This window comes from Empidonax traillii, unplaced genomic scaffold (assembly GCF_003031625.1).
Source record: "Empidonax traillii isolate 1590-97213 ecotype Southwest subspecies unplaced genomic scaffold, ASM303162v1 scaffold182:size1009393, whole genome shotgun sequence".
NCBI lineage: Eukaryota > Metazoa > Chordata > Aves > Passeriformes > Tyrannidae > Empidonax > Empidonax traillii.
In genome coordinates, this window is record NW_020955375.1 from 947,719 (window position 1) to 972,527 (window position 24,809).

General features: G+C 37.9%; 1 protein-coding gene and 1 long non-coding RNA gene across 8 annotated transcripts in view; one reads left to right on the forward strand and one right to left on the reverse strand.

Moving 5' to 3' along the window:
- The window catches only part of CACNA1D (calcium voltage-gated channel subunit alpha1 D), a 168,950-nt gene extending 147,380 nt beyond the window's left edge, over positions 1-21,570 (forward strand). For all 7 annotated transcript variants that reach the window (XM_027886267.1, XM_027886266.1, XM_027886271.1 and 4 more), the window contains 8 exons: positions 8,587-8,703; positions 10,207-10,577; positions 10,864-10,890; positions 11,748-11,897; positions 13,495-13,664; positions 17,285-17,406; positions 18,068-18,388; positions 19,360-21,570. In XM_027886267.1, coding sequence (XP_027742068.1) covers positions 8,587-8,703; positions 10,207-10,577; positions 10,864-10,890; positions 11,748-11,897; positions 13,495-13,664; positions 17,285-17,406; positions 18,068-18,388; positions 19,360-19,653 — 1,572 coding nt within the window. In that variant the 3' untranslated portion in view covers positions 19,654-21,570. The remainder of the gene's footprint in view (positions 1-8,586; positions 8,704-10,206; positions 10,578-10,863; positions 10,891-11,747; positions 11,898-13,494; positions 13,665-17,284; positions 17,407-18,067; positions 18,389-19,359) is intronic.
- LOC114058705 lies at positions 4,519-11,857 on the reverse strand. Its single transcript, XR_003571525.1, has 3 exons — positions 11,746-11,857; positions 9,734-9,908; positions 4,519-4,846 (listed from the first exon to the last, which is right to left on the reverse strand). It is a non-coding gene; the product is annotated as an uncharacterized LOC114058705 (long non-coding RNA).
- Positions 21,571-24,809: the final 3,239 nt, after the last annotated feature.

Sequence of the window (24,809 nt, forward strand, 5' to 3'; positions counted from 1 at the left end):
TTCCTTTTCCACTTATGACTACTTATGAAAAACCTTCCTATTTTTTATTTGCAAATTCGGAATTCTGCTTTCATCAATTTCTTTCATAGGAAGTAATCTTAGCATACTGCATTAATGTCACACACTTCTGTCTGTCTCTTAAAACAAGCTATCAAATGGAAACCAGGACAATAGATCTGTCTGTCAACAGGCCTGCAGCAAGCAGTCCGTACAGTACACGTGATCTAAAGGGCATATTCTGAAAACTTCTGTCCAGTGGTACCCTTTCTATTATGAATTTTGAAACAGGCAAATGGAAGGCTGTTCTCAAATAATTCCAGACATCATACACTGCACCATTTTTACTGGATTGAGACTTGCTGAATTTCAGTTAATGCTGAGTAGTTTACTACAAATAATAAATACTTCTAGTGTTTCTGATAATTTTTTACTCTGATGCCAAAATTTAGCGATATGTTATGAAAATCCCTTTCTAAAAGAGGAGAAATGTGTTAACCTGATTTAGCTGCTGTTTTCTTTGTTTAAAAATCCTGTTGGTTTATACTTTAGTCCAGCAGAACAATCTTTGCTGTGTGAATTGGTTAATTTATTTCATTCCTATATCCTAAGAATGTCTTTGCTGGCAATTCTGACATATGTTGTGTCCCAAGTCACCACAAGCATAAGAAATGCAGCAAACAGGGAAAGGTTCATCACAGTTCTTGTTAATGATTTGTGAGCAAATGGCTTGTCAGGAAATGTACGAACTATATTTGCATAGTATGAAAGACAAGAAAATTATTGGGAATAGAAGCAATAAAAAGACTGGGAACAGTTGAGAGGAAAATGAAAGACACTGAACTTTTAGGAAGGCCTTTGCAGACTTCTTTATTGCAGAAACGTTTGAACATGAGGAGCTCGAAGTTAGTTTTAAGCCACAGTATTACAGGTTTCCACTTGTGTTTTTGAAGTTTCACCCATAAAAACGTAGAAACAAAGACTGAGTTTTCCTGTGTGAGTGTGCTCTGTTGTTTGTTACCAGATCACGCTTCCTGTTCAATGACAAAAGTAGAGGGAAAGATGGAACTTTTTTAGGCAGCGTAATTTACGGGTATACCATCCAACCTATTTCTCAGTTCTGTAGACATTTTTGGTGGTGTTTACCTTTTTTTGTTTTGTTTTGTTTTGAGAACTTCCTTTTCGAAATTAGAAACTTCCTGTAGTCAGGGTGGGCATGTTACTGCAACAGCAGCTTTTATTTACTTTCTATAAACTAGTTAAGATTTCACAGTATCTGGAGTCGTGATAATCCCACTGCAAACAGCCTCTAATTTCTGGACTGCTGGGGAGATGAGAACAGCAGAAGCTGAGCTATGTCTGTCTGTGATTTTTTGAGCTCTATCATTAAGAACATTTCTATACTAGGAATTGTTTGCTTAAAGCTTTAAATAACATGAGGAAAGTACTTTTATCAGGCTAATAAGAAAAGGCTTTCCAGCCATCTCATTCTTCCATTTGTAAAGAACAAGACCAACTGACAAATGTCACCTGTTCCAGTTTGTGTCTGAAGCCATATGAGCAGTAAATGCTCTTGTACTTTTGCTGATGCCTGTAACTTCCTCTTGGGGTTGTTGACCTAGTTAGTGAAGAACATGGTTCTTAAGGATCTAATAAACCATGAAGTGCCTACATTATCTAGCCTGGCTTTCCTTATCTCCTTCCTCCTGCGAGAAAGGCAGAAAACAACCTGCTATCAGGCTTTACAATCCCTTCCTAACTGTTGAATGAAGCAGGAGATGAGTCACAGTTTTATAATCCTGCTGATTCTTACAGTTGGCCATGTTACACTTTCCCTGCCTTCAGAGAATAAACAACCCCTGTGAGAGACAAGGCACATGCTCCTTGTGACAAAATGCCATGGGTTTTAGTTCTCAGGACAACTGTTAGTCAAGAAATTAATGGGTGTTGCTGTTTTCCCTGTTGTATGAGAATCCAATAGATCTTTTTAATGTAGATCACTTCTTTGCCTTCCTTTATGCCCCGTGCTCTCAGTGATATTTTGTTGGGGTTTTGAAGGTTGGTTTGTTTCATTTTTTACAATAATTTCATTTCGTATTTTTGAAGATACTGAAGAGAAATCCTGTCACTGTCAAATGGCCTAAGGCACTGTTCTTCCAAGAGAGTTAAAGAGAGTTACGCTTACTTTTTTTTTTTTTTTTTTTAAATACTCCTTTAGTTATAATCTAGGGTAGGGAGTTGGATGCCTTGCTTTTTGCTAAAACTGTTTAAAACATTTACCTCTCATGCTGCTGTCTCTGGAATGACTTAGATTAACATAGACGGGGTAGAGTCAGAAAATTAGAGCAGAGCTCCCTGCAAAACTAGATTTGCTTTGTGAGTACCAGAGCGTGCAGGAGGCAGGAATTCCCCTTCTTAGCCCACAGTAACTTCATTTGGGGTGATTTTTATTCTGTAGAGCTCAGGTTTTCCTCAAGGATGTAGCATTTGCTGTTAGCCTGACAGAGCTGCTGTTTGGGTACGTGTCAGAGAGGAGGAGGCAGCCTAGAAAGTGAAGTGGGTCTCAGGGGAATGATCATCTGCCCAGACTATTAAGTCAAGAAAACCTTTTTGCTGTCAAGTTTCAAATTCCTCCTCACTCAGAAAAGGGCACTTCAGATTATAACCAACAGCAGTTTCTCTAAACTTGCATATTGGCACCCCAAACATCTTCAGAACTGCAATAACGATTTCCCTGCGAACTCCACTGTCTGTTTTTTGCAGACCCAGTGGTTTTCACCCCTTATGAAGGGGAAAAAACAAATAGCTCTGAAATGACAGATGTCCAGTTTATGTTAGATATCTACTGCCATTTTTGTGGTGTTATACATGCTCCAAGGTCACAAGAAAAAAGGTGCCATTCTTATGCTATGACTGATACTTACCCAGTGAGAACAAAGATATTTTCTGGGTCAGAAAGAGATATCTTTGTGTAATGATGGAAATTTGTATTGAGCCAAACAGTAGTCACGTTGCTAGTAAAATAAATGTTAAGTGAAGCATGAAGAATTTTAATTACTTTCATCTAGTACTTGGGGGAAATTAATTATTCCACATTGTTTTTCATAGGAAAATACTGTAAACTATGTAACATTTGCAGCTATATTTCACATTTATTTACAAGTAACACTTTTTGTTAATACACAAAAATAAAAGTTAAAGGATATTTCCCTTGCTGCCTACACAAAAGCACTGATTTATTGCGCTGAACTTGATTTTTAGAATCCTGTTTCAGATTAAATTAATTATGCTTTTTTCTCTCTGCAGATGTTATAACTAACGTTAACCCCATAGTGAACATTAATAGAAAAAGGAAAAAAAAACAACCCTCCAGTAGGCATCAGCTGAGGGGGTTAATCTGTTGCTCCAGTTGAGTTGATTTGTGCTCCCATGCTGATGTGGTGTTCACAGGAGGGCTTAGCTGGAAGGCAGTCTGGGTTGGACTGAGAGCAGAGCTTTTGTGTGGTTGTAGAGCAGCACTCAGTGCTGGGAGCCGGGCTCTGGGAGGATGAGCAGCTCTGGGGAATCACGACTCGACTACTATGTCTCTTATGTTCACTGCTATAGTGTAGGTCTATGCAGCTCTTTCTCTGCATGCTTATTTCCTTGTTTTAGTAATCCTTGTGTTGTGTTGTGTTCGTGCTAACCTCAGTTTGTTTTTGTGTTGTCAGCGTAGCTTTGAGATTTTATGTTCTTTTTAGTTTTCTCTGCTATAAAATAAGCATTAAACGTGTTTATTATCTACAAATGTAAGGGTTTATTTGAACATTTTTGGAGTCATAGGCTTTCAGGACTCTGAAGCTCTGAAGACCTAAGTATTTAGAATAAATGTTTATACTTGTTCCAGATCTAGTGACTTTATATAGCAATATACATAAATATACATTACTGTTCTAAAGAAGGCTGTGAAGCAAAGCTTACCAGTGTTTTCCATTTCCTGATATCATTCTAAGATGCCTCAAAAGAGGGACCATTGTGTATTTTATGTGACTGGAAATAGTTTAGAACATAATGATTCTTACTGTTTAAATAAGGGTATTGTGCTTACACTTCTTAATCTAAGCTTAGATTGCATCTGTATGAGGTTGGACCACACCTCACAATGCTTGCAGACTGAGTTTAGCTACAGGGAAAATGATCTTTTTGTAGTTCCAGTATTTATAAACATTTAAACACTTTTCTAAAAGTCATGACTGGAGTCTTGCATTATACACAGATTTCTTAATGTGAGACATGCATCTAGAATGGTGTTACTGTTTTGTGCATACTAGAAACATGGAAAAATTGATTTAAAATGTGTTTGGCATTTTTTATAAACAGCCTTTTCAAAATATTTGAATGTTTAACTTTAAAATGTTTTGATGTTTTGGTGTGAGGTGCTTCTTAAGCCTCTGAGAGAGTCTCTCTCTTAATAACCAATACAGGGATACAGTTATTGGCCATATGACATTTTTCTCTCCCTGAGGGACTCGTGCAGTTCAGTTATTCCAACATTTGGAATCACATACATGTCATGTCAATGGTGTGTCAGAGACAGGGGCATCATTCCTTGTCTCTTGAGATGCTGTTTAGGACCCAGCACTGGAGTCCCCGTGCCTCGTGCCATCCTGAGGACCCTGCAGGTGCTGTTGTGCCCCCTGAAGCACAGCTGCTCAGAATTACCATCCTCATTTGAATCATCTCGTGCATTTATGGGGAGGCCTAATTGAAGGCATGCCTGGGTTTCTCATGTAATTATGTTGTTCAGCGCTGTGTGTGTCACTGGTTTGCTAAATAACCATTGGACTGGTTCATCTCATCTTTCTTAAGCCTTATACATTTGTATATAATAAATAATAATACTCTGTGTTGGAAAGTTAGGGATGAACAGAACTGAATGATTCTGTATTCTGCAATATAGTGGGATTATTAAATACATTGTGTAAGAAATGTGACCCACCTGACTGATGTAACAGCCTTGTGAGCCAGGCAGGTTTTGAGACTGGTGAGCTGAGATGGATATTAGATGTATATATGATGGCAGGACTGGCTCCTTGCTTTTTGCAATGATGAGAATTGTATTTTGTCCTCAAAAAATAGGAAAAATAAATCAATATTTATTATTCACATTTCCAATTCTTTAGGGAAAAAAAGAGAAAGGTGACTTTTACTACTGAAATGGCATAAAATAACCTTGGAGTTTCCTTTAAGGAACAGTGAGAATTCTCTGGACATGAGAGAATCTTCAGGAATTAAAACTTTGGGATAAAAAAATTAAGGATGTAAGGGTGACAAGAGACTGTAACCCTTCCAGTTATATTTACCAACCAAAGGCAATGTTAGGAAAGTTCTTATATTGGTCTTTAATGTCTGCTTATCATTCTGTTTGGGGAAAGAGGATTTGGCTGTGGTTTCCTTTCTCCTGCAGCTCTGATCAACCATGATCAAAGACTGGGAGGAAGTAATTTCTGTATGACACTGAAATTTGACTTTTTTTTTTTTGGAAGTCATTATAGCATGATGCTTCAGGAATGTGGCTAGTCTTGAATCACTGTATGCAATAAGAAAAAGTCTTACAGAGTTCTACTTAGAGTAATAACTGCCTCCTAAGAACTTAAGCAGTCACAGTGAAAAAGAAACAAGGACACCTCTGGCAAGGGGAGACAAATCACTATCCTGGCTCTCTTTTTCTGAAAAGTCCCATCTATTCAGTTTTTAACAATTATCTCTGATTTAAATGTAGGAGTTTTTAGAACCTGACAAATAGAGGACACGGTGTGCTCCCGTTGCGCTCTGGTGTGTTATAATGTCTGTAGGATTCTTGCTGTGTAGGCTTGAGTTGCAGTGTTATGTAGGGGAATATCCAAAGGACCCTTCTTCCCTGTAAACTAATGAAGAGATGTGAGGAAGGCTGGTTTGATTTTTGCGTGTGCTCTTTTTGTGGAAGAGATCTTTGATATGGTCCTGAAGTGCTTGCAGGTAAAGTCAAATGTTTGGTCAGCCCCTGCTGCCTCTCCAGGCTTCACAGAAAACATTAAATGTGGTTCAGGGAAGGGATTCTCCTACTGACCTGAATTTTGACATCAGCCCCACTTCAGTGGTAGCTGGCTGATGTAATGAAGGATTGTCTTATATTAGACCTCAGCATGAGAATTTGTCTCACTGTGTGGTGCTCCCATCATAAAAAATGTTTCTTAGGTTGCCAAGAACAGTGTTAGGTTGCACCAGGTAAAATGAGACTGTACATGGCAGCAGTCATTTTAATGGAAGACTTAATAAAATCATGGTAGATGGTTCTGTTAGAGCAAATTAGCTGAGGAATATTTTAATTCTGCTGACAGATGTTGCTTGTAGAGCCTGTGGCTTCAGTATTGTCTGCAAGTGAAAAGGCTGATGGGTTTAGAGTAACTACCATGCCCTTTTACATGCGGTGATCCAGGTTTTTGTTTCCCACTGTTGACTGTGTCATTGCAAGAGGTCTGTTACATGGAAATGAGTGTTACTGGAGAGAGATGAGATGATAGAGGAGGCTGCCTGCTTTCTCTTGAGTAAAGGAGGGGTAATTCACCAAGAGGTAAACCAGAAGGCAGTTGGAAATGTAATCAAAATTAAATTATCATTCAATATGTTGCTGTCAAACGTGGCTTTTGTCAGGTTCTAGGCATATATTTGTGCGACTTAGTCACAATTTGGCAGACAGGAATATGAGCTGGTGGTTTTTGTCAGGGTTCAGATTTACAATACTGCTGTCTGAGAGTGCTGTGTTCACAGGAGGGCTTAGCTCCAGGGCAGTCTGGGTTGGACTTGAAAGCCCAGAGCTTTTGTGTGGTTGCAGAGCAGTGCCCTCAGTGTCAGGACTGGAGATGGGCTCTGTGAGGATGAATAAATCTGGGGACCAGACCTGACTGCTGTGTCTCTTGTGTTCACTGCTGTAGCCCAGGTCCATTCAGCTATTTTTTTGCATGCTTATTTCCTCATTTTAGTAGTCCTTGCATTGTATTCTGTTCATAAGTGTATTTTTCTGTTAAAGTGTCAGTGTAGCTTTGAGTGTTTTTGTTCTTTTTAGTTTGCTATGAAGTAAGCAGGTAGAGAATGTGAAATGCAAGTGACTATTCTTACTGATGATCAAAAACAGTAGCAGTCCTCTGCTAAATAAATACTGCCTTTGCCTCTGCTAAAGAAATAGAAGCCTTTGGTCTTCTACTTGGAAATCTGTACCTTAAAGTGTTAATTTTACTTCCCTTTAGCACCTTACAAAGTGACAACCATTAGCCACCTTGCTAAGGTTTTGACTGTGCAATTAGCATAAGAAGTGGGAGAAAGCACAATGTATTCATGAAATGAAAATGTATTGTATATTAACTAACTCACTAGTGAATGATTTTTAGACCCTTGTTCAATTACAGCGTAAATCTCAAAGTTCATCCCCGAGGAAGAAAATTTAATTGCCAAATACATGTGGCTAATATGAGCAGTCAGGGACCTTCTTCAGAAGGTAAAACACTGGCATGAGTGAAACCTGCAGAGGTAAATCTACACTGTTAGATTCAAAGTTTTTGGTTCATCCCTTTCCAGATTCTGATTGCCCACACTTCATAAATGCCTTTTTGCTCCTCATCAAACCAGCGTTTCTGTTTTGTGTGGAAATCCGACTGTGAGGCGGTGGTATGTTCCTGTGAATGTGTGTGAGGTTTTTAGATAATAATCAAAAATTGAGCCAAGTGCTGTGCATGATTTTTAGTATTACAAGTGTAATGGTAGAAAAGAGTTAAACAAACCCATCTTTGATTTCTTCTGAATCTGATGAGATAAAAAAAATGGAGTTGGGAAGAACAAGATTGTGTTTCTTGCTTCAGACTAGAGTTAAAACAGGAAAAATGTCTCCTCTTTGATGCAAGACAGGCCTGTATAAAAGCCCTGAATTCTTGGCATGTGTGTGAGCTCTGTTTCCTCTCTAATGTGTGGGTCTGTCCTTGACAAGTCTCAACATTTTCCCTTTTCCTAAAGGTTGCTTGTGGTGGCAGACTTGAGAGGACTGTGAACTGGTGTACACTGAGGTCCGTGCTGCTGTAGCTAAATGGTCTTCTGCCCAAAACTAAAATTTAAAATCAAATATCCGTGTATCCAAGTGCAGTGCAGATGAGCTGGAATTATTTCACTGCTTTCTTTTCCATCTGAGCTCTGCTAAAATTGCTGTTGCTGTAGCGATAATCTCCCTGTGTTTCCTTTGTGGACACAGGCTGCAAACATTGAATATACATCTCATCGAAATGCATTTTATTAGAGTTCTTGCTGATACCTTATTATAAGGTGAATCCTATTTCTATAAGGGTCCATAAACCTCAATGGTCTTTTAGTCAGCATCTACACTGTGCTAATAAAGACGTGATCACCTCACCAGGGTTGTGCTGGAATATATAAGCCTTTTATTAAACAGTAAAGAAACTTATGGTAGGATGCATCCTGTGTGGATGTCAGGATATGAAAACTTGTTAACTGTCCTTTAAAATAAATTAAAGAGCGACGAAGAATTTGCATTCCTAATGTATTATGATATTGTCATTGATTTAGGCAGGACTAAGGACACTTCATGATATTGGCCCTGAAATACGCCGAGCTATATCCTGTGACTTGCAAGATGATGAACCAGAGGAAAACAATCCAGAGGAGGAGGAAGATGTTTATAAAGTAATGTCAGAACACAACCACGTGCATTGTTTTATCATATAATATGAGATTAAAGAATGAGCTTATCCTTGAATATGAAATAATATATTTATACCTAAACCTCTCAAATCAGCAAAATATAAATACTTTATATTTTATGTATAAATCTAAAAAAAATGGTATTACCAGGACACTTGCATTTCATCATAAATTTAGGAAACAGTTCCTGCAGGGTGACTCTCCTGCCCCTAGTTCTTTCTCATTAATTCTTATTTTTCCTTAGGCAAATCCTAAGAAAATGTATGAGCCTTACCATCTCAAATTTTGATAGTGGCATGGTGTAAACTGGAATTGTCTTAATTTCTGCAGTGGTAGATAGGAAGAAGAGAATGAAAATCTGTGCAGCCAAAACACAACAGACACAGAGTTGCATCTTTTAAAATGAATGCCTGTAATTACATAGAGGACAAATAAATATAAATGGTATTTCCAGTTTCTTGTGAGGGATATCAATAAGAACCAATTAGAATAAAAGATTAGTTCTCCTCTTCTGTGCTACTTAGTGCTAATGGTGAACACGTATAGTTACAAGCCGAGGCAATCTGCAAACCATTTGCCAGCCAGCAAGAAAACTTAATTTTTCCCAAGCATTTCAGAAGAAGCAGATGTAAAACATGCTTCTGCAGGAATTACATCAGAAGCCCCATAGCTTGCTACTGTCCTTTGCAAAAAAGGAGGATGTGGCACTGGAGGCAGTGCCCCAGCTACCATCAGTAGATGCATTTCTCTGCCAACCATCATTACCTCCTGTCTTCTCTAGATTGAGCTTCAGGACAGACTGCTGTCATCCACGACCCACACCTGGCTAGACAGGGAGGCTACATTATCTGGGTCAGGTGTAAAAGAGAGCTGCATGTCATGGTCATAACTTAGCACGTCATTCTCTCTTTCACCATCCATTACACTCTCAGGGCTGGTAAAGAGTAAACTACTCTTTCTTGTACCTCTTCAAGAAGAAAGAATGGAAGCACTGAAGCTGAATGTTACCTACTTGAGTTATGCTTGCAAGCTGTTGCATGGCACTCCATCCTGTCTGAGTGACGCCTGTTGCAAACCAGTGCTCTGGGAGAACAGGAGAGAATCCCACCAAAGTGTTCTCAAAAACAAAGACACGTCCCTTTCTGAGGAGGCTGGTGCATGTTCATCTATGGGAATCTAGGTTTCTCCTGCCTAATAAAATGTGGAGAAAGCTGGATATGGCACATTTAGCTGTACGGAAAAGAATAATGATCACGGCATAGTGTCGATTTGACTATGAAATACAATATTGTCATTATCACAATCACACCTGTGTCACTTCAGGAGATCCCATCTGAAGCATCATAAAACTAGAAAGAAAAATCACAGATTATTTGAGTTGCTACTTTTGTATGCATGTAGGAGAGAAAAGTAAGTTGTCACTGTCAAAAATATGTTCTGTTAAAGTATCTGATATAATTTTGTCTTTCTCTTCTCCTAAAACAGAGGAATGGTGCCCTCTTTGGCAACCACATAAACCATATTAGCAGTGACAGACGAGACTCATTTCAACAGATCAACACCACACACCGCCCCTTACATGTTCAGCGGCCTTCATTTCCACCTGCAAGTGATACTGAGAAAAATATCTATCACCAGGCAGGAAACTCTGTATACCACAATCATCATCATCATCATCACAACTCAGTAGGAAAGCACGTTCCAAACTCAACAAATGCCAATCTCAATAATGCCAACGTGTCCAAACATCATGGAAAACACGCAAGTTTTGGAAATCGTGAGCACAGATCTGAAAACAGTTACCGTTCTCACTCCAGAACTGAGCACGAGAAGCGTAGAAGGCCAAGCAGTAGGAGGTAAACTCACAAAATGCTTTTAAATAAATTTATAAATACACTCTAAGAAACTTATGCTATGTGAAATTAATTTGAAACTCCATTTCTGTTGCCTAATGATATATGAGATGTGTTTATCAAACTCTGATGTATGGAAAATAGAGAGAACTTTAATAAGGTTTGAAAGTAGCAGTTTTCCTTAAAGTGAAATTATCAGTTACAGCACAGACATTGTAATCACCAAAGAGTTTCTCTTAATGACTTGTTTTTAAAATGTCTTTCTCATTTTCATGGCTTACCTGGATAGAACACGCTACTATGAAACATATATTAGGTGAGTTGTTATTGTTCTGACATAATTGAAGGGGGCAAAGTAGTTTTTCTCCTTTCCTTTTCCTCCTTTTTCTTTTCTAAATTAACTGTATGACAATGCATATGTTTAATAAATTAAGTGACAGTTTCTAAGTCAAATTTTCCGCTGCCTGTTCTAAAAGTCTGGTCAAGTTCAAAGTTGTTCAAGTCCTTTTAAAAGTCCAGGCAGGTTTCTGCAGTTTTAAACAGGCTAAAGATCACACCTGATGATGGCCCTTGTTAAAAATTGACTTGCAAAGACTAGAAAATCACTGGTGTTAGCTTTGATAAATGTTAATGTGTACAGTTCTGTTTATAGGGGACCCAAAATCTTTCCTGGTCTTATGTCTTAATATTTTCCAAGACAACTTATAAAAACAGGATCTGTTGTTTTAGTTGAAGTGCATAAATGGACATCCAGGGCTGGTTTTAATGTCTAGATTTATATATCATTTCAGATTTTTCTTGGAAGACCTCACTAAGAACTCAATAATATTTGAACCATTTCACAAACTTCAGACATTTGAGAAAGGCTGTGCTTCTTCAAATGACTGAATGTGTGTGTTGAAAACATATAAAAAACATATTTGACTTCCCTGAGCAGCCCCTTATTATTTCTCTGTATAATAAGAAAAAAAAGGGAGATCATCTTTAGGAACAGATACATTATTCATGTTCTGAGCTGCATTACTATCACACCACCTTCTGAGCTAGAGAGTTCTTAATGATTCTTTCTATTTTTTTTTCCCTTTGGAAGCACATTAAAAGAACTGTGTGTAAAATAAATAATATACAATTGATGTAAATAGAAAAAAATAAGTATTTTTTTGCTACTTACAGATCTGAAACTGGTGATGGGCGTCGACCTACTATTTGTCGTGAAGAACATGAAGTCCAAGACTATTGCAATGATGATCATTATTTGGGAGAGCAGGAATATTACAGTGGAGAGGAATATTATGAAGATGACAGTATGTTGTCAGGAAACAGGTGAGGATATATTTTAAACTAGGAAAAATATTTCAGTAAATTAGATACTGTAAAGGCTTCCCTAAGCACACTTATACTGAAAACTCTTTAATGAAGTTAATATTCCACAAGTGCAGGCAAGTGAAATGATGAGAAGGAATAGAGAGTGTACAAAAGATCTTTTGTGTTTGGCATCATGTGCTGACTCCAGCAAAACTTCTGTACCAAATTCAGAGGAAGGACAAAGTTCCTTTGGACTGAGTATGAACTTGGTAGTTTATTTAACTCCTGTGATCTTTGCATTCAATATTTTAATTTCAAGTTTAAGAAGAAAAGGCATTGATTTAATTTTGCTAAATTTAACCTTTTCGTTGCAGTTTTATTTCCCGCACTTTTTTTCAGAAATGGACTGGAGTGAGTTTTTCTAACTTTAGGACAGGGGCTCTCAAGTTAGTTCAGCTTTGAGCATTCCCAGATTTGATTTGAGCACTGTGCTGTCGCCTTCAGGCAGCAATGGCTTCAGCAACAGGGCAGGTCCTGACTTTGCATTGGGACTACTCCTGTCTGTAAATTATAGGCGTCCAGTTGTTCAGGCAGTGTTTGGGTGCTACTTTGGGAGGAAGTTCTGATATTCCTGTGGTATGAGTATCAACCTGTCAAGGAACAGAACCCGTATTTGGTAATACTGAAGGACTTTCTATTTAAAAGAAAAATAAATGCACCTTTTCCTCAAATATCTTGAGGTGTTTTTTTTTAAAATTCTATAATATCCATCTTCTCCTTGTGTTGTAAAAAGACATATGCATTTACAGGAATGTATTTCCCTTCCTTAAAATAGCTATGTTTCCCTTCTGCTGGATAAATTCAGTAACAGAAATAACCTCTACTTCCATCCATATTTTTTTTTGTTTTGAAGTGAATCCTGGTTTTGAAGCAGAAGAATTTATTACCATTTTGTCTTAGATCCATAAGTGCATATGCACAAGTGCCAGACATGCTTAATTCTCCTTCTCCTCTCATACTGACTGTCTTCACCATCAGAATTCTGGCAAGATTGGCACCTTAATCTGCATCTTCTTGGTTTGCATAAAACCCAGAATTTGCATGAAAGCTAAACTATGCAGAATTCTCAGGTCACTAATTTTTTTTTATATGCTAGAGTCAAATAGCTCCCTTCCAAGATGTGATTTTAAATGACAAGTATCCAGAATGTAAAAGGCTTAAATCCATTCTCTGAGTATCTGTGCTCCCACACATTACTCAGGCTTCACAAGAGAGGATGGCAGCTGTAGAACAGAGTATTTATTTTATTATTTAAGCAGTGTGCAACTGAAGTGTTACATTTTAGCCTGTACTGGTAGGAATAAATTAATTGAAAATATAATTTGATAAAAAGTTCACCTGAGAACTGACTGTGTAACTGTACTAGTTCAAAGGTGTATGCCCACTGTTTCAAAATTATTGACAAACTGGGTTTTAAAATTGAGTGGTGCAGTTATATAATGTAGTACTTAATTGTTTGGTGGAGAACGAATAGACTTGAAAATCTCCTAGAAGAAAACCTATAGATCGATTTACAGATACTCACTAAGATAACGTTTTCTTTATTGTATTTTAAATGCAGGAATATTTACGATTACCACTGTAGATATCACTGCCATGACTCAGATTTTGAGAGACCAAAAGGTTACCATCACCCACATGGTTTTTTTGAGGAAGATGATTCACAGATCTGTTATGATACAAAAAGATCTCCTAGGAGACGGCTGCTACCTCCAACACCACCACGTAAGTGCATTAAGAACAATTTGTTTGGAAATCTAGAATTACTTCAATGCATTCAGACGTGTTCCAGTTTTAAAAGGCTTGTTTTTAGTTTGGGTTCCAGACATGACATTTATTGATTACTTTTACCAGTGCATTATTGTGTATGGCAGAAATATTTGTCCCTCCTGAGAGACTGGCCAGAAATTCTGTGGATCGTGCTGTACAAGTCAGTCTTTGTAGTATTTCTTGCCTTGCTCATCCAATAATATAAAAATAACCAGTGTCATCAGTGGTTTTAACTTGGTTTCCTAAATGAAGAAAGAGCAAGGTGAGATGCAGCAGTAGTTTGAAACTTTGAATGGGGAGTTTCAATCCATGTGGCCTTTACTCACACCCACAGATGTGCGACACTGCTGTCGATCAGTGCCACTAGTTCTCTCTGGTGACTCTGGGATAATTTTCAGGGAAGAGAGAAGCGAGAGTGAGCTTTGTTTTGGCTCTTCCTTTCCTTACTTTTGAAGTGCCTTTAGCTTTTTAACATGCTCCACAAGTTGCTGTGAAAAATAAGTGTCATGCTGAGCTAAGCATCTGACTTCAGATTCACATTGGTATTTTATTCTGCCATCTCAGGAACAATGCTAAATATTCTGTGTTTCTTCAGAAGGAGAAAATGTTTCATTTTATAGACTGAATTAGCATTGTCAACAGATATTTTTACCTATTTAATTTTCATTTATTATCTTCCTTAGATCGTTCCCTTGGTTTCTCCTTATCTCAAGAACAGTATTGCTTTATCTGCATTTCTACAAGCTCTTATGCTTCTTATCTTGTAATTCTCTTTTTGTATGTTCCAGCCCATCCTGCAGAGATCAGCAGTGCAATCCTCTGCTGAAACTAGGCACAGACTCAAAATTCTTGGACTTTTGGTCTTTGACCTCTGACACTTTGTAGAGAGGAAGTACAAAAGTGTGAAAGAAACCTCTTTTTAGGGCTCTTTCTTGTTGGTGCAGAAGAACAACACTCAGCTCTGTGCAGCCCCGAGTGTCCCTATGGACACTCTTACACGGTGTTGCCTGCACAGCCAGGTCTGTCACGTGTCTGTGGATGATGCGTCTACCAGAGCCATCCAGGCAAGACAATGCAGGATTGTTTCTAGAAGTCTCTACATTTTATCTGTTCTAAGGTGGAGAGTTGTCTTCCATTCTGGTGGTGGTAGGAGCCAGAGACACAGTCCAGTTACCCGTGGAAGGATGACTGTAAGGACCCCAGGAGTGGGAAAATGGGTTTCAGTCCTTTCCTGTTTCAGACACCTTGAAGAAAATGCAGGTATAGATTTAAAAAATAACAGTGTCTCAGAGAAAAGTGTAGTGAGATCATTATATATCTGAGGCACAGTCTCAGACTGTTCAAAGCTACAGAAAGCTGTAGTAAAGGGCAGCAGCAAAATATGTTATCACACAATAAAGGTAGCATTCTTCAGCACTACTGTCAGTGTTGGATCCACACTTTTGGCACTCAAATGCTTATGAAATGACTGGTAATGCTCTTTGCTACTTGGCATTCTGACCTTTAGGGGCACAGATGGAAAAAGCAAAAAGAATGAGTCTTGTATTTTAGAGAGTAAATAACTCAGATGAACAGTAGTGAAATGTCCAGAAAGCTGGTAGCTGTCTTCCAGTAGCAGAATGAAAAGAGTTCAGACAAAGGAGAGACTGTGAAAGGAAACCCCTGTCCCTCTTCCTACAAGATTTTATGATAGCAGAAGAATTTTAAGAAAAAGAAATACATGCTTTGTATATCCATTCCATACATTGCTGGAGAACAGCCTTCTTGTAAAAATCCTCTTGGGATCTGCCCTTGAAAGTGTTGTGAGGGAAGGGTTGAAGGCTTCCTCTAGCTGCAGTCTTTGGCATTCATTTAACTTTTCTGATAAGGTTTTAATGATGGTGTTGGGCAGACATGTCTTTAGAAGAAGTTGCACTTTTTATCTTTCCTGCAGGAGATTAGATAAATGTGCTAGATAAGAGGGTATTTGATATCCTAGGATAAGAGGACCTAGTTCTGATCTAAGTTGCATAAAGGTAACATAGGAAGTCATTTGACTTTCACCAGTATAAGAAGGGCATAGTCAGGCCTTCTGTCATAACTGTTTGTTTAATATTCAGGAACACAACTGAGAAATTATAGAGGTTTGGTATCTGAGCAGATTTTAAAAGAAGCTCAAACCTATTATTTTTAACTAGGGTGTGGGCCCTTTGGCCTGGGGAAAAGTCTTAATGTCCTCACATAAAAAAAGAAAGAAACAATAAAAAGAAAAATGGACCTGCAGCATTGAATTAAACAGTTTCTGCAGGCATCTGGATTCAGTCCATGTTGATGTAACATACAGTGCCTTGGCTGACAACTACAGTGAATTGAGCTCCGTCAAGCTTTATAGATGTTTTTATACCAAACTCGTCACCAAATTATTTGACCAGTTTCCAGAAGTGTACTGAGAAATGATTAAGATGTTCCTATAGACTCTTTTCTGCAGAGAAGCATGTGAAAAGTGTCTTGTTTTGGATGAGGGGAGTTTTTGGATTGCGTTTTATTTGTTTTGGTATTGGGACATTTAGCATGTTAGGATCAGGAGCTAAGGCTCACATTCCTGTATTTGAATTTACCATACAGACAATGGAAAGAGACAAAGTTTGCATTGAGTGGACTGAGTCACCTCCTGCAGGTACCTGTTTTAGGCCAATGGCTCTTTAAAGAACCTTGCTTGTGAGTATCCAGCAATAAGTGTCCATGGCACTTAACTCAGTTGTTCATGAAATTCTTGGTGTTGGAGAAAAGACACCAAGAATAGTTTCACTTAGTTTCAAGAGAGCACAGTTTTGTATTATTTCTTGGTACTGTCAGGTTCTTTCCAGTTTTCCACTCTGATGCTTGCAGCTGTGAGGATGTATCTGGATTTCAGCTGCTGCTCAGCGTCCAGGCTTTCTTCACACTGAAGGTTCCCAGCACTCTGCAGGTTTTCACCAAGACCAGCTGAAACATTTCCATATCAGCCAAACATCTTGTTTCAATTCAGATTTCTACTTTTTCCTTTCTAGCATTCACATGAATTACAGCTTACGTGACAGCTGAGACCATGGCTGGTTGTTGTTCTGAGTAACACAATAAATAGCAGGAACTGACAACATGAGTCAGCTTTGACTTGGATATGAATTTTCATATTGCACGTGGCTTCCAAGGAACTGGGAATTTGATATTTGCTTTGGGAAGTCTGGTTCATTAGAATTGAGTTTGAAACGATGGGAAAAAAAGAAGAAACTCACAGCAGTTTATGGCAAAACTCTGCAGTTGGGTGTTTGAACCAGTCAGGTGCATCACACAAGCTTGTTCTGTGAAACAGCTGCCTCAAATTCTGTCATGTTAGGCTGCTTGTATGATTTCTACCTGGGACTGCTTCTGCTCATGTGATGAACCTATCCTTTATCTTATAACTGCTTTCTTCCTTGCTTCTGTTGGCATAAGTTGTTTCTTACTGGGGTATCTGTTTTTATTTGTGTCATAGTTGACTCACACTGGAGTTCTGGAAATAATAGACTTTGAGGAGAAATACTATATTTTCCTAATGAATTCTGGTTTCCCTGTAGCCCACAGACGATCTTCCTTTAACTTTGAATGCCTCCGCCGACAGAGTAGCCAAGATGAGATACCACTCTCTCCCAATTTTCACCATCGCACTGCTTTACCGCTTCATTTAATGCAACAGCAGGTAAACACAAACTCTTACTTAACTAATAATAAATTAGATCTTTCCAGCTTCACTATTGTACTTCTGATTTTCACTGTGGTTTCAAACAATACTGGTGTGTTGTGGTGTTTGCTGCAAGTGACTTCCAGGCCAAGTGTGGGCTTGTAATAAAATACTGACCTTGTACAAAACACTGAGAATGAGGAGCTTCCCCTTTGACTCTTGAAGTGCCCACAAAGAAGGAGATGCCCTAAGGAATTTTGACCAGGACTGCATGATACAGCAGCTGTTTATTAATCTTTGCCTATATGGTTACTCAACTTCATTTGTGTGAGAATTTGCAAGTGCCACATACACACACCTTCTGGGGCTCAGTGCCTGGCTTGGATAATGCTGACAGTTTCCTAACCTGTCCCTGCAGGACAGAAGGAATGTTTCTATAATTTGCTTTCTTGAATATATTGTATAAGCAAAAAGATTTTGTGATATGCATAAAATGGAAAAAATGCCACTTTATCCTGTCAGTTTACCAATTTCAGTGCTTTTTTACACTACGCAACAGAAAAATGTTACCTTTGCAAAGCTGCTGCCTGAAAAATTGCACTAAATGCTGAAGTGAGAAGTGGGTATGGCCGAGCATTTGAAGTCACGAACTTCTCACGAACATTCTTCCCCTTACCAGGTCATGGCCGTTGCAGGTCTGGATTCCAGCAAAGCTCATAAACACTCACCAAGTCGTTCAACGCGTTCCTGGGCTACCCCACCTGCCACCCCTCCCAACAGGGACCGTACCCCGTATTACACCCCTCTGATCCAGGTGGACAGGGCTGATTCCACGGAGCACATGAACGGCAGCCTCCCTTCCCTGCACAGGAGCTCTTGGTACACGGATGACCCGGACATTTCCTACCGGACATTTACACCAGCCAATTTGACTGTCCCCAATGACTTTAGGCATAAACACAGTGACAAGCAGAGGAGTGCAGACAGTCTGGTAGAAGCGGTGAGTATTGCAGGAACCTCTGAAGTGGCCGGGAGTGTCTGTGTGTTCAGTTTTTGTGTTGACTTTGAAAAGCTTATCATTTTGTTCACAATAGCTCTCTGAAAATGTGGTATTTTCAGTTTCATAGCCCCCAACTGGTTTTAAGTAAAGGGTGGAACTCTTTGAACTGGGTAGTAAAGGATTTCTGCTGAATCCAAATCTTAAAATCAGTGAGGTAGTAATTAGAGAACTGAAGATATTTCAGCATTTTGAAATTTAAGTTTTCTAGATGAGGATCAGTTCTGAAGTATCCTTCCACAATGGCAATAAGGAAGAGATGATGCATATGCCTGTTCTCTTCATTATGTCTATAGAAATACATCAGCATTTTTGCAATAATCTGAATAAAAGATCAAAAACTCTATGAATCAGAGGGGTGAATAACAACTACAAGTATTGATTTGTAGGTGTACAGAAGAATGTTAAGAATTTCATATTAAAAGGGATGTGAAGATAAAGAGTGCACAGCATTTCTGAGTACTAACTACTGTTGTTGCTCCCATCTATTGCTTCCTTTCCATTGCTGTGAGCTAAAAAATACATTTTGTTACTTGTTTTAGCACATGGGAATTCAGCATCTTTTTTCCATGTACTTTAAAGTACTGAGAACATACAAAATCTGTATTTCAGGCAGTTGTTCTAATTGCACCATTTGAGATACATTAAGTGTATCAGCCTGATGATTCATGTTTATCAAAGACTACTGCCAAATTTCTAAAGAGAAGTCTCAGATGTACTGCACAATCAGTTGCTCTATCACATAGCTGGCAGGGTGATTTCACTGTTCTTTACACAGACAGTTTTGCTGTGGGTTGTTGTAGTGATTCACAGTGGGGTTTCGAGTGTTCTCCACAAACAAGAAACTTTGTTATGATCTGTCTGTTTTTCTCTGGTTCCACTGTGTATCTCACTCTCTCCCTTTCACCTGCCAGGTGCTTATATCTGAAGGCCTAGGACGGTATGCAAAGGACCCTAAATTTGTTTCTGCGACAAAGCACGAGATTGCTGATGCATGTGACATGACCATTGATGAGATGGAAAGTGCAGCAAGTAATCTTCTCAATGGAAATATTAGCAATGGGACCAATGGGGATATGTTTCCAATTTTAAGCAGACAAGATTATGAACTTCAAGATTTTGGTCCTGGCTACAGCGATGAAGAACCGGAAACGGGACGATATGAAGAAGACTTAGCTGATGAAATGATATGCATTACAAGTTTATAGTATTTAGCAAGGAAAATGATTCTAATAACAGAAAAAGTGCCTCACAGTTTAAAGATGCTAGGCACTAGCTGGAGTGAATAACCAGTCGAAGTTTTGTACGAGTGATGTCACACCTCAAGGAAGCCATAACTAATACATTTATTATCTCCAGGTTGCCGAAATGTGATCAGAGCTGCAGTTTGTCAAGTCTCCTCCTGCAGAGCCTTCAGTCCCTCTGCAGGAATAAGGTTATTTTGAAACCAAGCAGATTGTGACAATCAGTTTTTTGAGGGCTAGAGCAGGATTCTGAGGTGTAATATCTTGCCTGTCTTTCAACCTTGTGCTGCTGTCCTTCATAGTAGAGCAGGATTTTGTCAGTGAAAATGTCTGTATAGGTCCGGCACAAAATTGTATGGGAAACAGCAACATGAGATGAGTGATGACAACAAATAATGTCATTACCTCAGTGCTCAATAGCATATCAGCTACCCGTTGCATATCCATTCTAACATTGTTTTCAAACTTGCCTCCTGATTTCTTTTCTTAATGCTCTTCTAAACTACAGTTTGTCATGCTCTACCTGTTAGAGATTGTTGGAAAAAGAAGTTATATAAAGAATAATCTGTCATATGTAACATCAGTTTACATAGGAAAATATCATTCAGATAGTCTGTTTTATGACTATCACATTAAGGGCAAAATATACTGGAATAATTGCATTCTTACTAATGCACTTGCAACCAGGTTATAGTAGAATTAGATAAGATAGTTTGCTAAAAATTATATAGTAGAAAATATTGTAAATTAATTGTAATATACAATGATTTGTATTTGTAAAGAGATGTTCTATATTTTGTAATTATTGTACCGTAATTGAACTGCAGCAATATTTATGGACCCTAATTATTGTAACTCTCCACAGAATTCTAGATAGAAGTATTTTTACTTGGAATATATAGATCTATAGCATAAATATTTAAATAGAGCCACCTCTCAGTGTAAATCTCTTTTTGGGATAAAGAGTCAAGTTTGAACTTGGCAACAGAATAGATTTTTTTTTTTAATTAATGAGTCAAAAGAATCTCTCTGCATAAGGGATGCACCATTGACTACTTACAGTCTTATACTTAGAAAGGTAAAAGATTAAAAGTTATTTCAACTTTTTTGACTGAAAAACAAGCTCTAATTTTATTTTTGTATTATTCCCATGCAAAAAAAAAAATAAATTAACGACTTGGCAAGTTCTGCCAAGGTATAGTCATGAGAGAATTAGTTTTGCCTAACTGTAATACCTGCATACCCTAATTTGACACAGGAAGCATCTTGGGCAGAAAATACTTCACAGGGAAATGAAAATGCTTTACTTCAGTGCTATTTTCTCTGCTCGGAATGGAAAGAAATAACATAAAATGATTCTACACAGAACCAAAAACCTTGATATACAAAGTATGCTGTTTTATTGCCTCTACCTTTCTGTTGTTCTATGTGTACTATTTCAAAGATTTATTTTTATGCAATCAAGAGAGGGCTTCGATATTGTTCACAATGCAGTAAAACCCTGAAATGACTTTGAGGCTGAAATGACCTTGGAGGATAATAAAAAACCACACTGAAAGCTACTGTCTATTTTGTTAGCACTGGATAACAATGACTTGTTCTAACAAGTTATCTTATCAGGTTTTACCTGTAGTTCATATGCTAGATAGCAATCCAGTTCACATTTTTACAAATGTGATGTTTAAAACATGTCAATAAGCATTTTGTACATAATGACAGTTTCCTATGAATAGCTTACAGACTTCCTCTGAAATCATTCTTATTTCAAATGCCAGGATAAGAACTTAAAGGTTTGTAAATTATTTCTTGACCTACATCATTTTGTATTAAAACAAATGCAAAATGTTCTTCAAAATAAAACTGTGTAATAATTTTATTATACTTGGGTGTCCTTTTAATAATATTTTTTTCACCAACAAGCTCCAAAGGTTAAATTCTGTTTGCATTGTTTGAAGAATGGGAGGGGATGCGTGGAATGTAGTATCAGGCTACAGTATCAGCCTTTTATGAATGGTTGCTGTTACCCAGAAAATAAAAAAAACAATTAGAGTATTCATATAAAAAAAGATATTATTATTTCCCTAGATACAGATCTATAGAAACAATTAGGAAAATTTGATTATAATCCCCTAAAACATCAGTATTTTTCATGCTGTCTGCTGGGAAGTTCTTGTGCAGGTTACCCAGCTGTAGTCACTTCCTTGCACTTTCCCAGTTTACAGAAAAAGATAAAATCCAGGAAGCCAAAAGGGAGGTTTCTGGATTTGGTACCTTGTGAAATAACAATGAGTTGTTTTCAAAGTTCCACCTACTGTGATATACCCACTTCTGAAACCCACCAGGCAACAGAAGTTAAACATAAAAAAATAAAAATCCCAGACTTTTATTTTGTCGAGCATGGATCTTTGATAGCACATCAGATTTGGCAGAATGACCTGAAAGATGGGTTTTTTTAATTAATGATTTGTCCAAAGAAACAAAAAAAAAATATGCTGACCTCACTGTATTTTCTTGCTGTTAGTCATTAGCCTTTAATAGTCTGAAGAGAGACTCTTTAGGGCAGTTCAGCTATTTTATGTTTGCAAAAATAAACAATGAAGGAAATTTAGTTTCAAACCATGCTCTATGTAGTTAATGGTTTAAGGGAGAACATCCGTATGGATACATAGAATACCTGTTCAATTTTACTACAGAAGTCTATGGAAAAAAGTAATCAATGTATGAATAATTATGTGGTAATTGACACCCTTAAAATACTGCCAATCAGAAAAACTAGAAGTTCTCTCAACAGTTAGAGCATATTTTAAGTCTCCAAATTGGCTTATATATGTTTGTAATGACAGAAAACATTAGTAAAGAATTGGACATAGTGAAGTCTTTTACAGTGAAGTAAATTCACTGAAAAAGTGAATCTACAAAATATATTTGAACACCGTTTTTTTGGAGCTTGGATGACGAGACTAAAGTTACAATATGGTGATATCGTGTTCTCTCTACAATAACTCTTCATTTTAACTATAATATAAGAAGTATAGATTCTTTAATTATTCCTAGAAATTTCTGTGATTATTTTATAGAAAATGCATATTACAAGCCTAGTTTACAGTTTTCCAGTATTTATATAGCTGCCTCACTTGGTTGCAGATTAATTGAAATCAGACACTTGGAAAGGATTTTAAGTTGCTGAAACATCAGAAGTTCTGGTGTACAAAACCTTACATAAATTGCAGTTTTACAAATACTGATATTTTCTACTGCTTTTACAAGCACTTGTCATACCAAAGCAATTTGAACTGAGGTGTGTGCACAAAAGGTGTGGTTTTGGTCACTTTTCTTTCTTAATCTCATTGTCCCAACCAGAGACCTCCAGCTGTCTGAAGCATCTGCAGCAAGATATTCCCATGGAAATGCTGATGTTCTCGCTTGCAGAACCATTGTTGGTTCAAGCCATGCTGGTAGGTCTAGTAATTTCCAAATTCTCACATCAAACAGCTGTTATCGTTAACTGGTCCTGCATACATAAATAGTATCATCTGCATATTATAGAAAAATTAATGTCTCGTTAGAATTGGGAATAATCACACCATATTATTCTGTTAAATAAGTAAAACTCTGGAATTATCAGCCTGTGTTCTGCAATCCAGTAAGCTGTAAAAGATGGTTAATTTTAGCTAGCAGACTGCCAGTGCTCCACGGGGCATGTTAGAATATCTCGGACATGTTCTAAGCATGACTTGACTCTGCTAGGAGTCAGAACAACCAGGAATTCAATATCAGCAGCCAGGTATCAGCAAGAGAAATTAATGGTAAGATTGGTCTTACCTAAAGGTTTCCCCAGGGCAGCAAAAACTTCCAGCCATTTCTCTAGCACTGCATCAAAGGAATGTCGTGAAGGAGCCTCAGTGTTCTACGGCAGTGAGGCTGGAATTAATAAAGCAACTGCAGATCGCAGCAATGAAAATGCTTAAGTGTTTAGAAGGGAAGGAATCTGCAAGGTATCTACGGGTGCAAGAAAAGATTATGTTTCAGAAGAAATGCCTGATTATTAAGACACATATAGTGTGGTGTGGATACCTTTCTATTTACTCGTATTTTTAGGGCTTGACATAATGGCAGAGGATAGCTCTGTGTGTTCAGTGGTAAGTTATGTAAGCCAGTGGCTAGTTAATCCTCTGCAGTTGCATAATAACAATTTCCATCTTGCATGCCTAGAGTGGAAACCCATGTCATAAATCTGCAAATGCAGGAACTTCGGATTTCCATCTTGCCAAATTGCTTCCCCTCTCAACTGCACAGGACTGTGGTAAGTCTCACCTGTTTATATTACTCTGAGTATGCTAATTGTGTTCCAAATGACACTAAGACACTTGCTGAATACCTTTAAAGGAAAAATCTCAGGAGCACAGGTGCTGAATAAAAAAGATTCGCCATTAAAGGGTACAGAATATGCAGTCCATGCTTCTCCCAAACACACAGCTACATCAGGTCAATCATGTCTTTCAGCTAATCAATCACCTACGACTTGAAATATTCCTGTTCTTCCCCTCATTTCAAAAAAATGCATCACATACATAGAAAGGGATTACCTGGCTCTTTTTGGAGCAGAGTTCACTGCCGTCATCTTCAGTGTTTTTGTTTGTCTTTATGCAGACATTCAAGTGAATCAAGTCCTTTCCCTCAGTTAACAGCAGGGCTTCCAATCACTGCCTTACAGCGAGCAGCACCAGGTACAAGTATCTGCCTTAAACATCTGCAGTTGTCCCTCTAGCCAGTGTCTGAGTCAGCAAGGTTTTTTACAGTCTATTCAAAGGGTGTCAAATTCCATTTTTTTTTTCTGAAAAAAAGTTTATTCTGTTTGCCACCAAACTTTTAGGCTACAGAAGCTTTTACTTTATATTTTGACAGCTGCTTAGTCAGAAGTTATTTTGCAATTCTTACAAACTGATCGATGGATTCAATTTCATTAAGTCCATGAAAGATCATGTATCTTAATTTACAAGATTAATTTGAAGATAATAAAATTTAGATTTAAGTCCCAACTAAAATGGATTCACTGAATGAGATACTTGTCTTCTAATTTAAAAAGATCCCATATTATCAGTATCTGACCTTATGCAGTT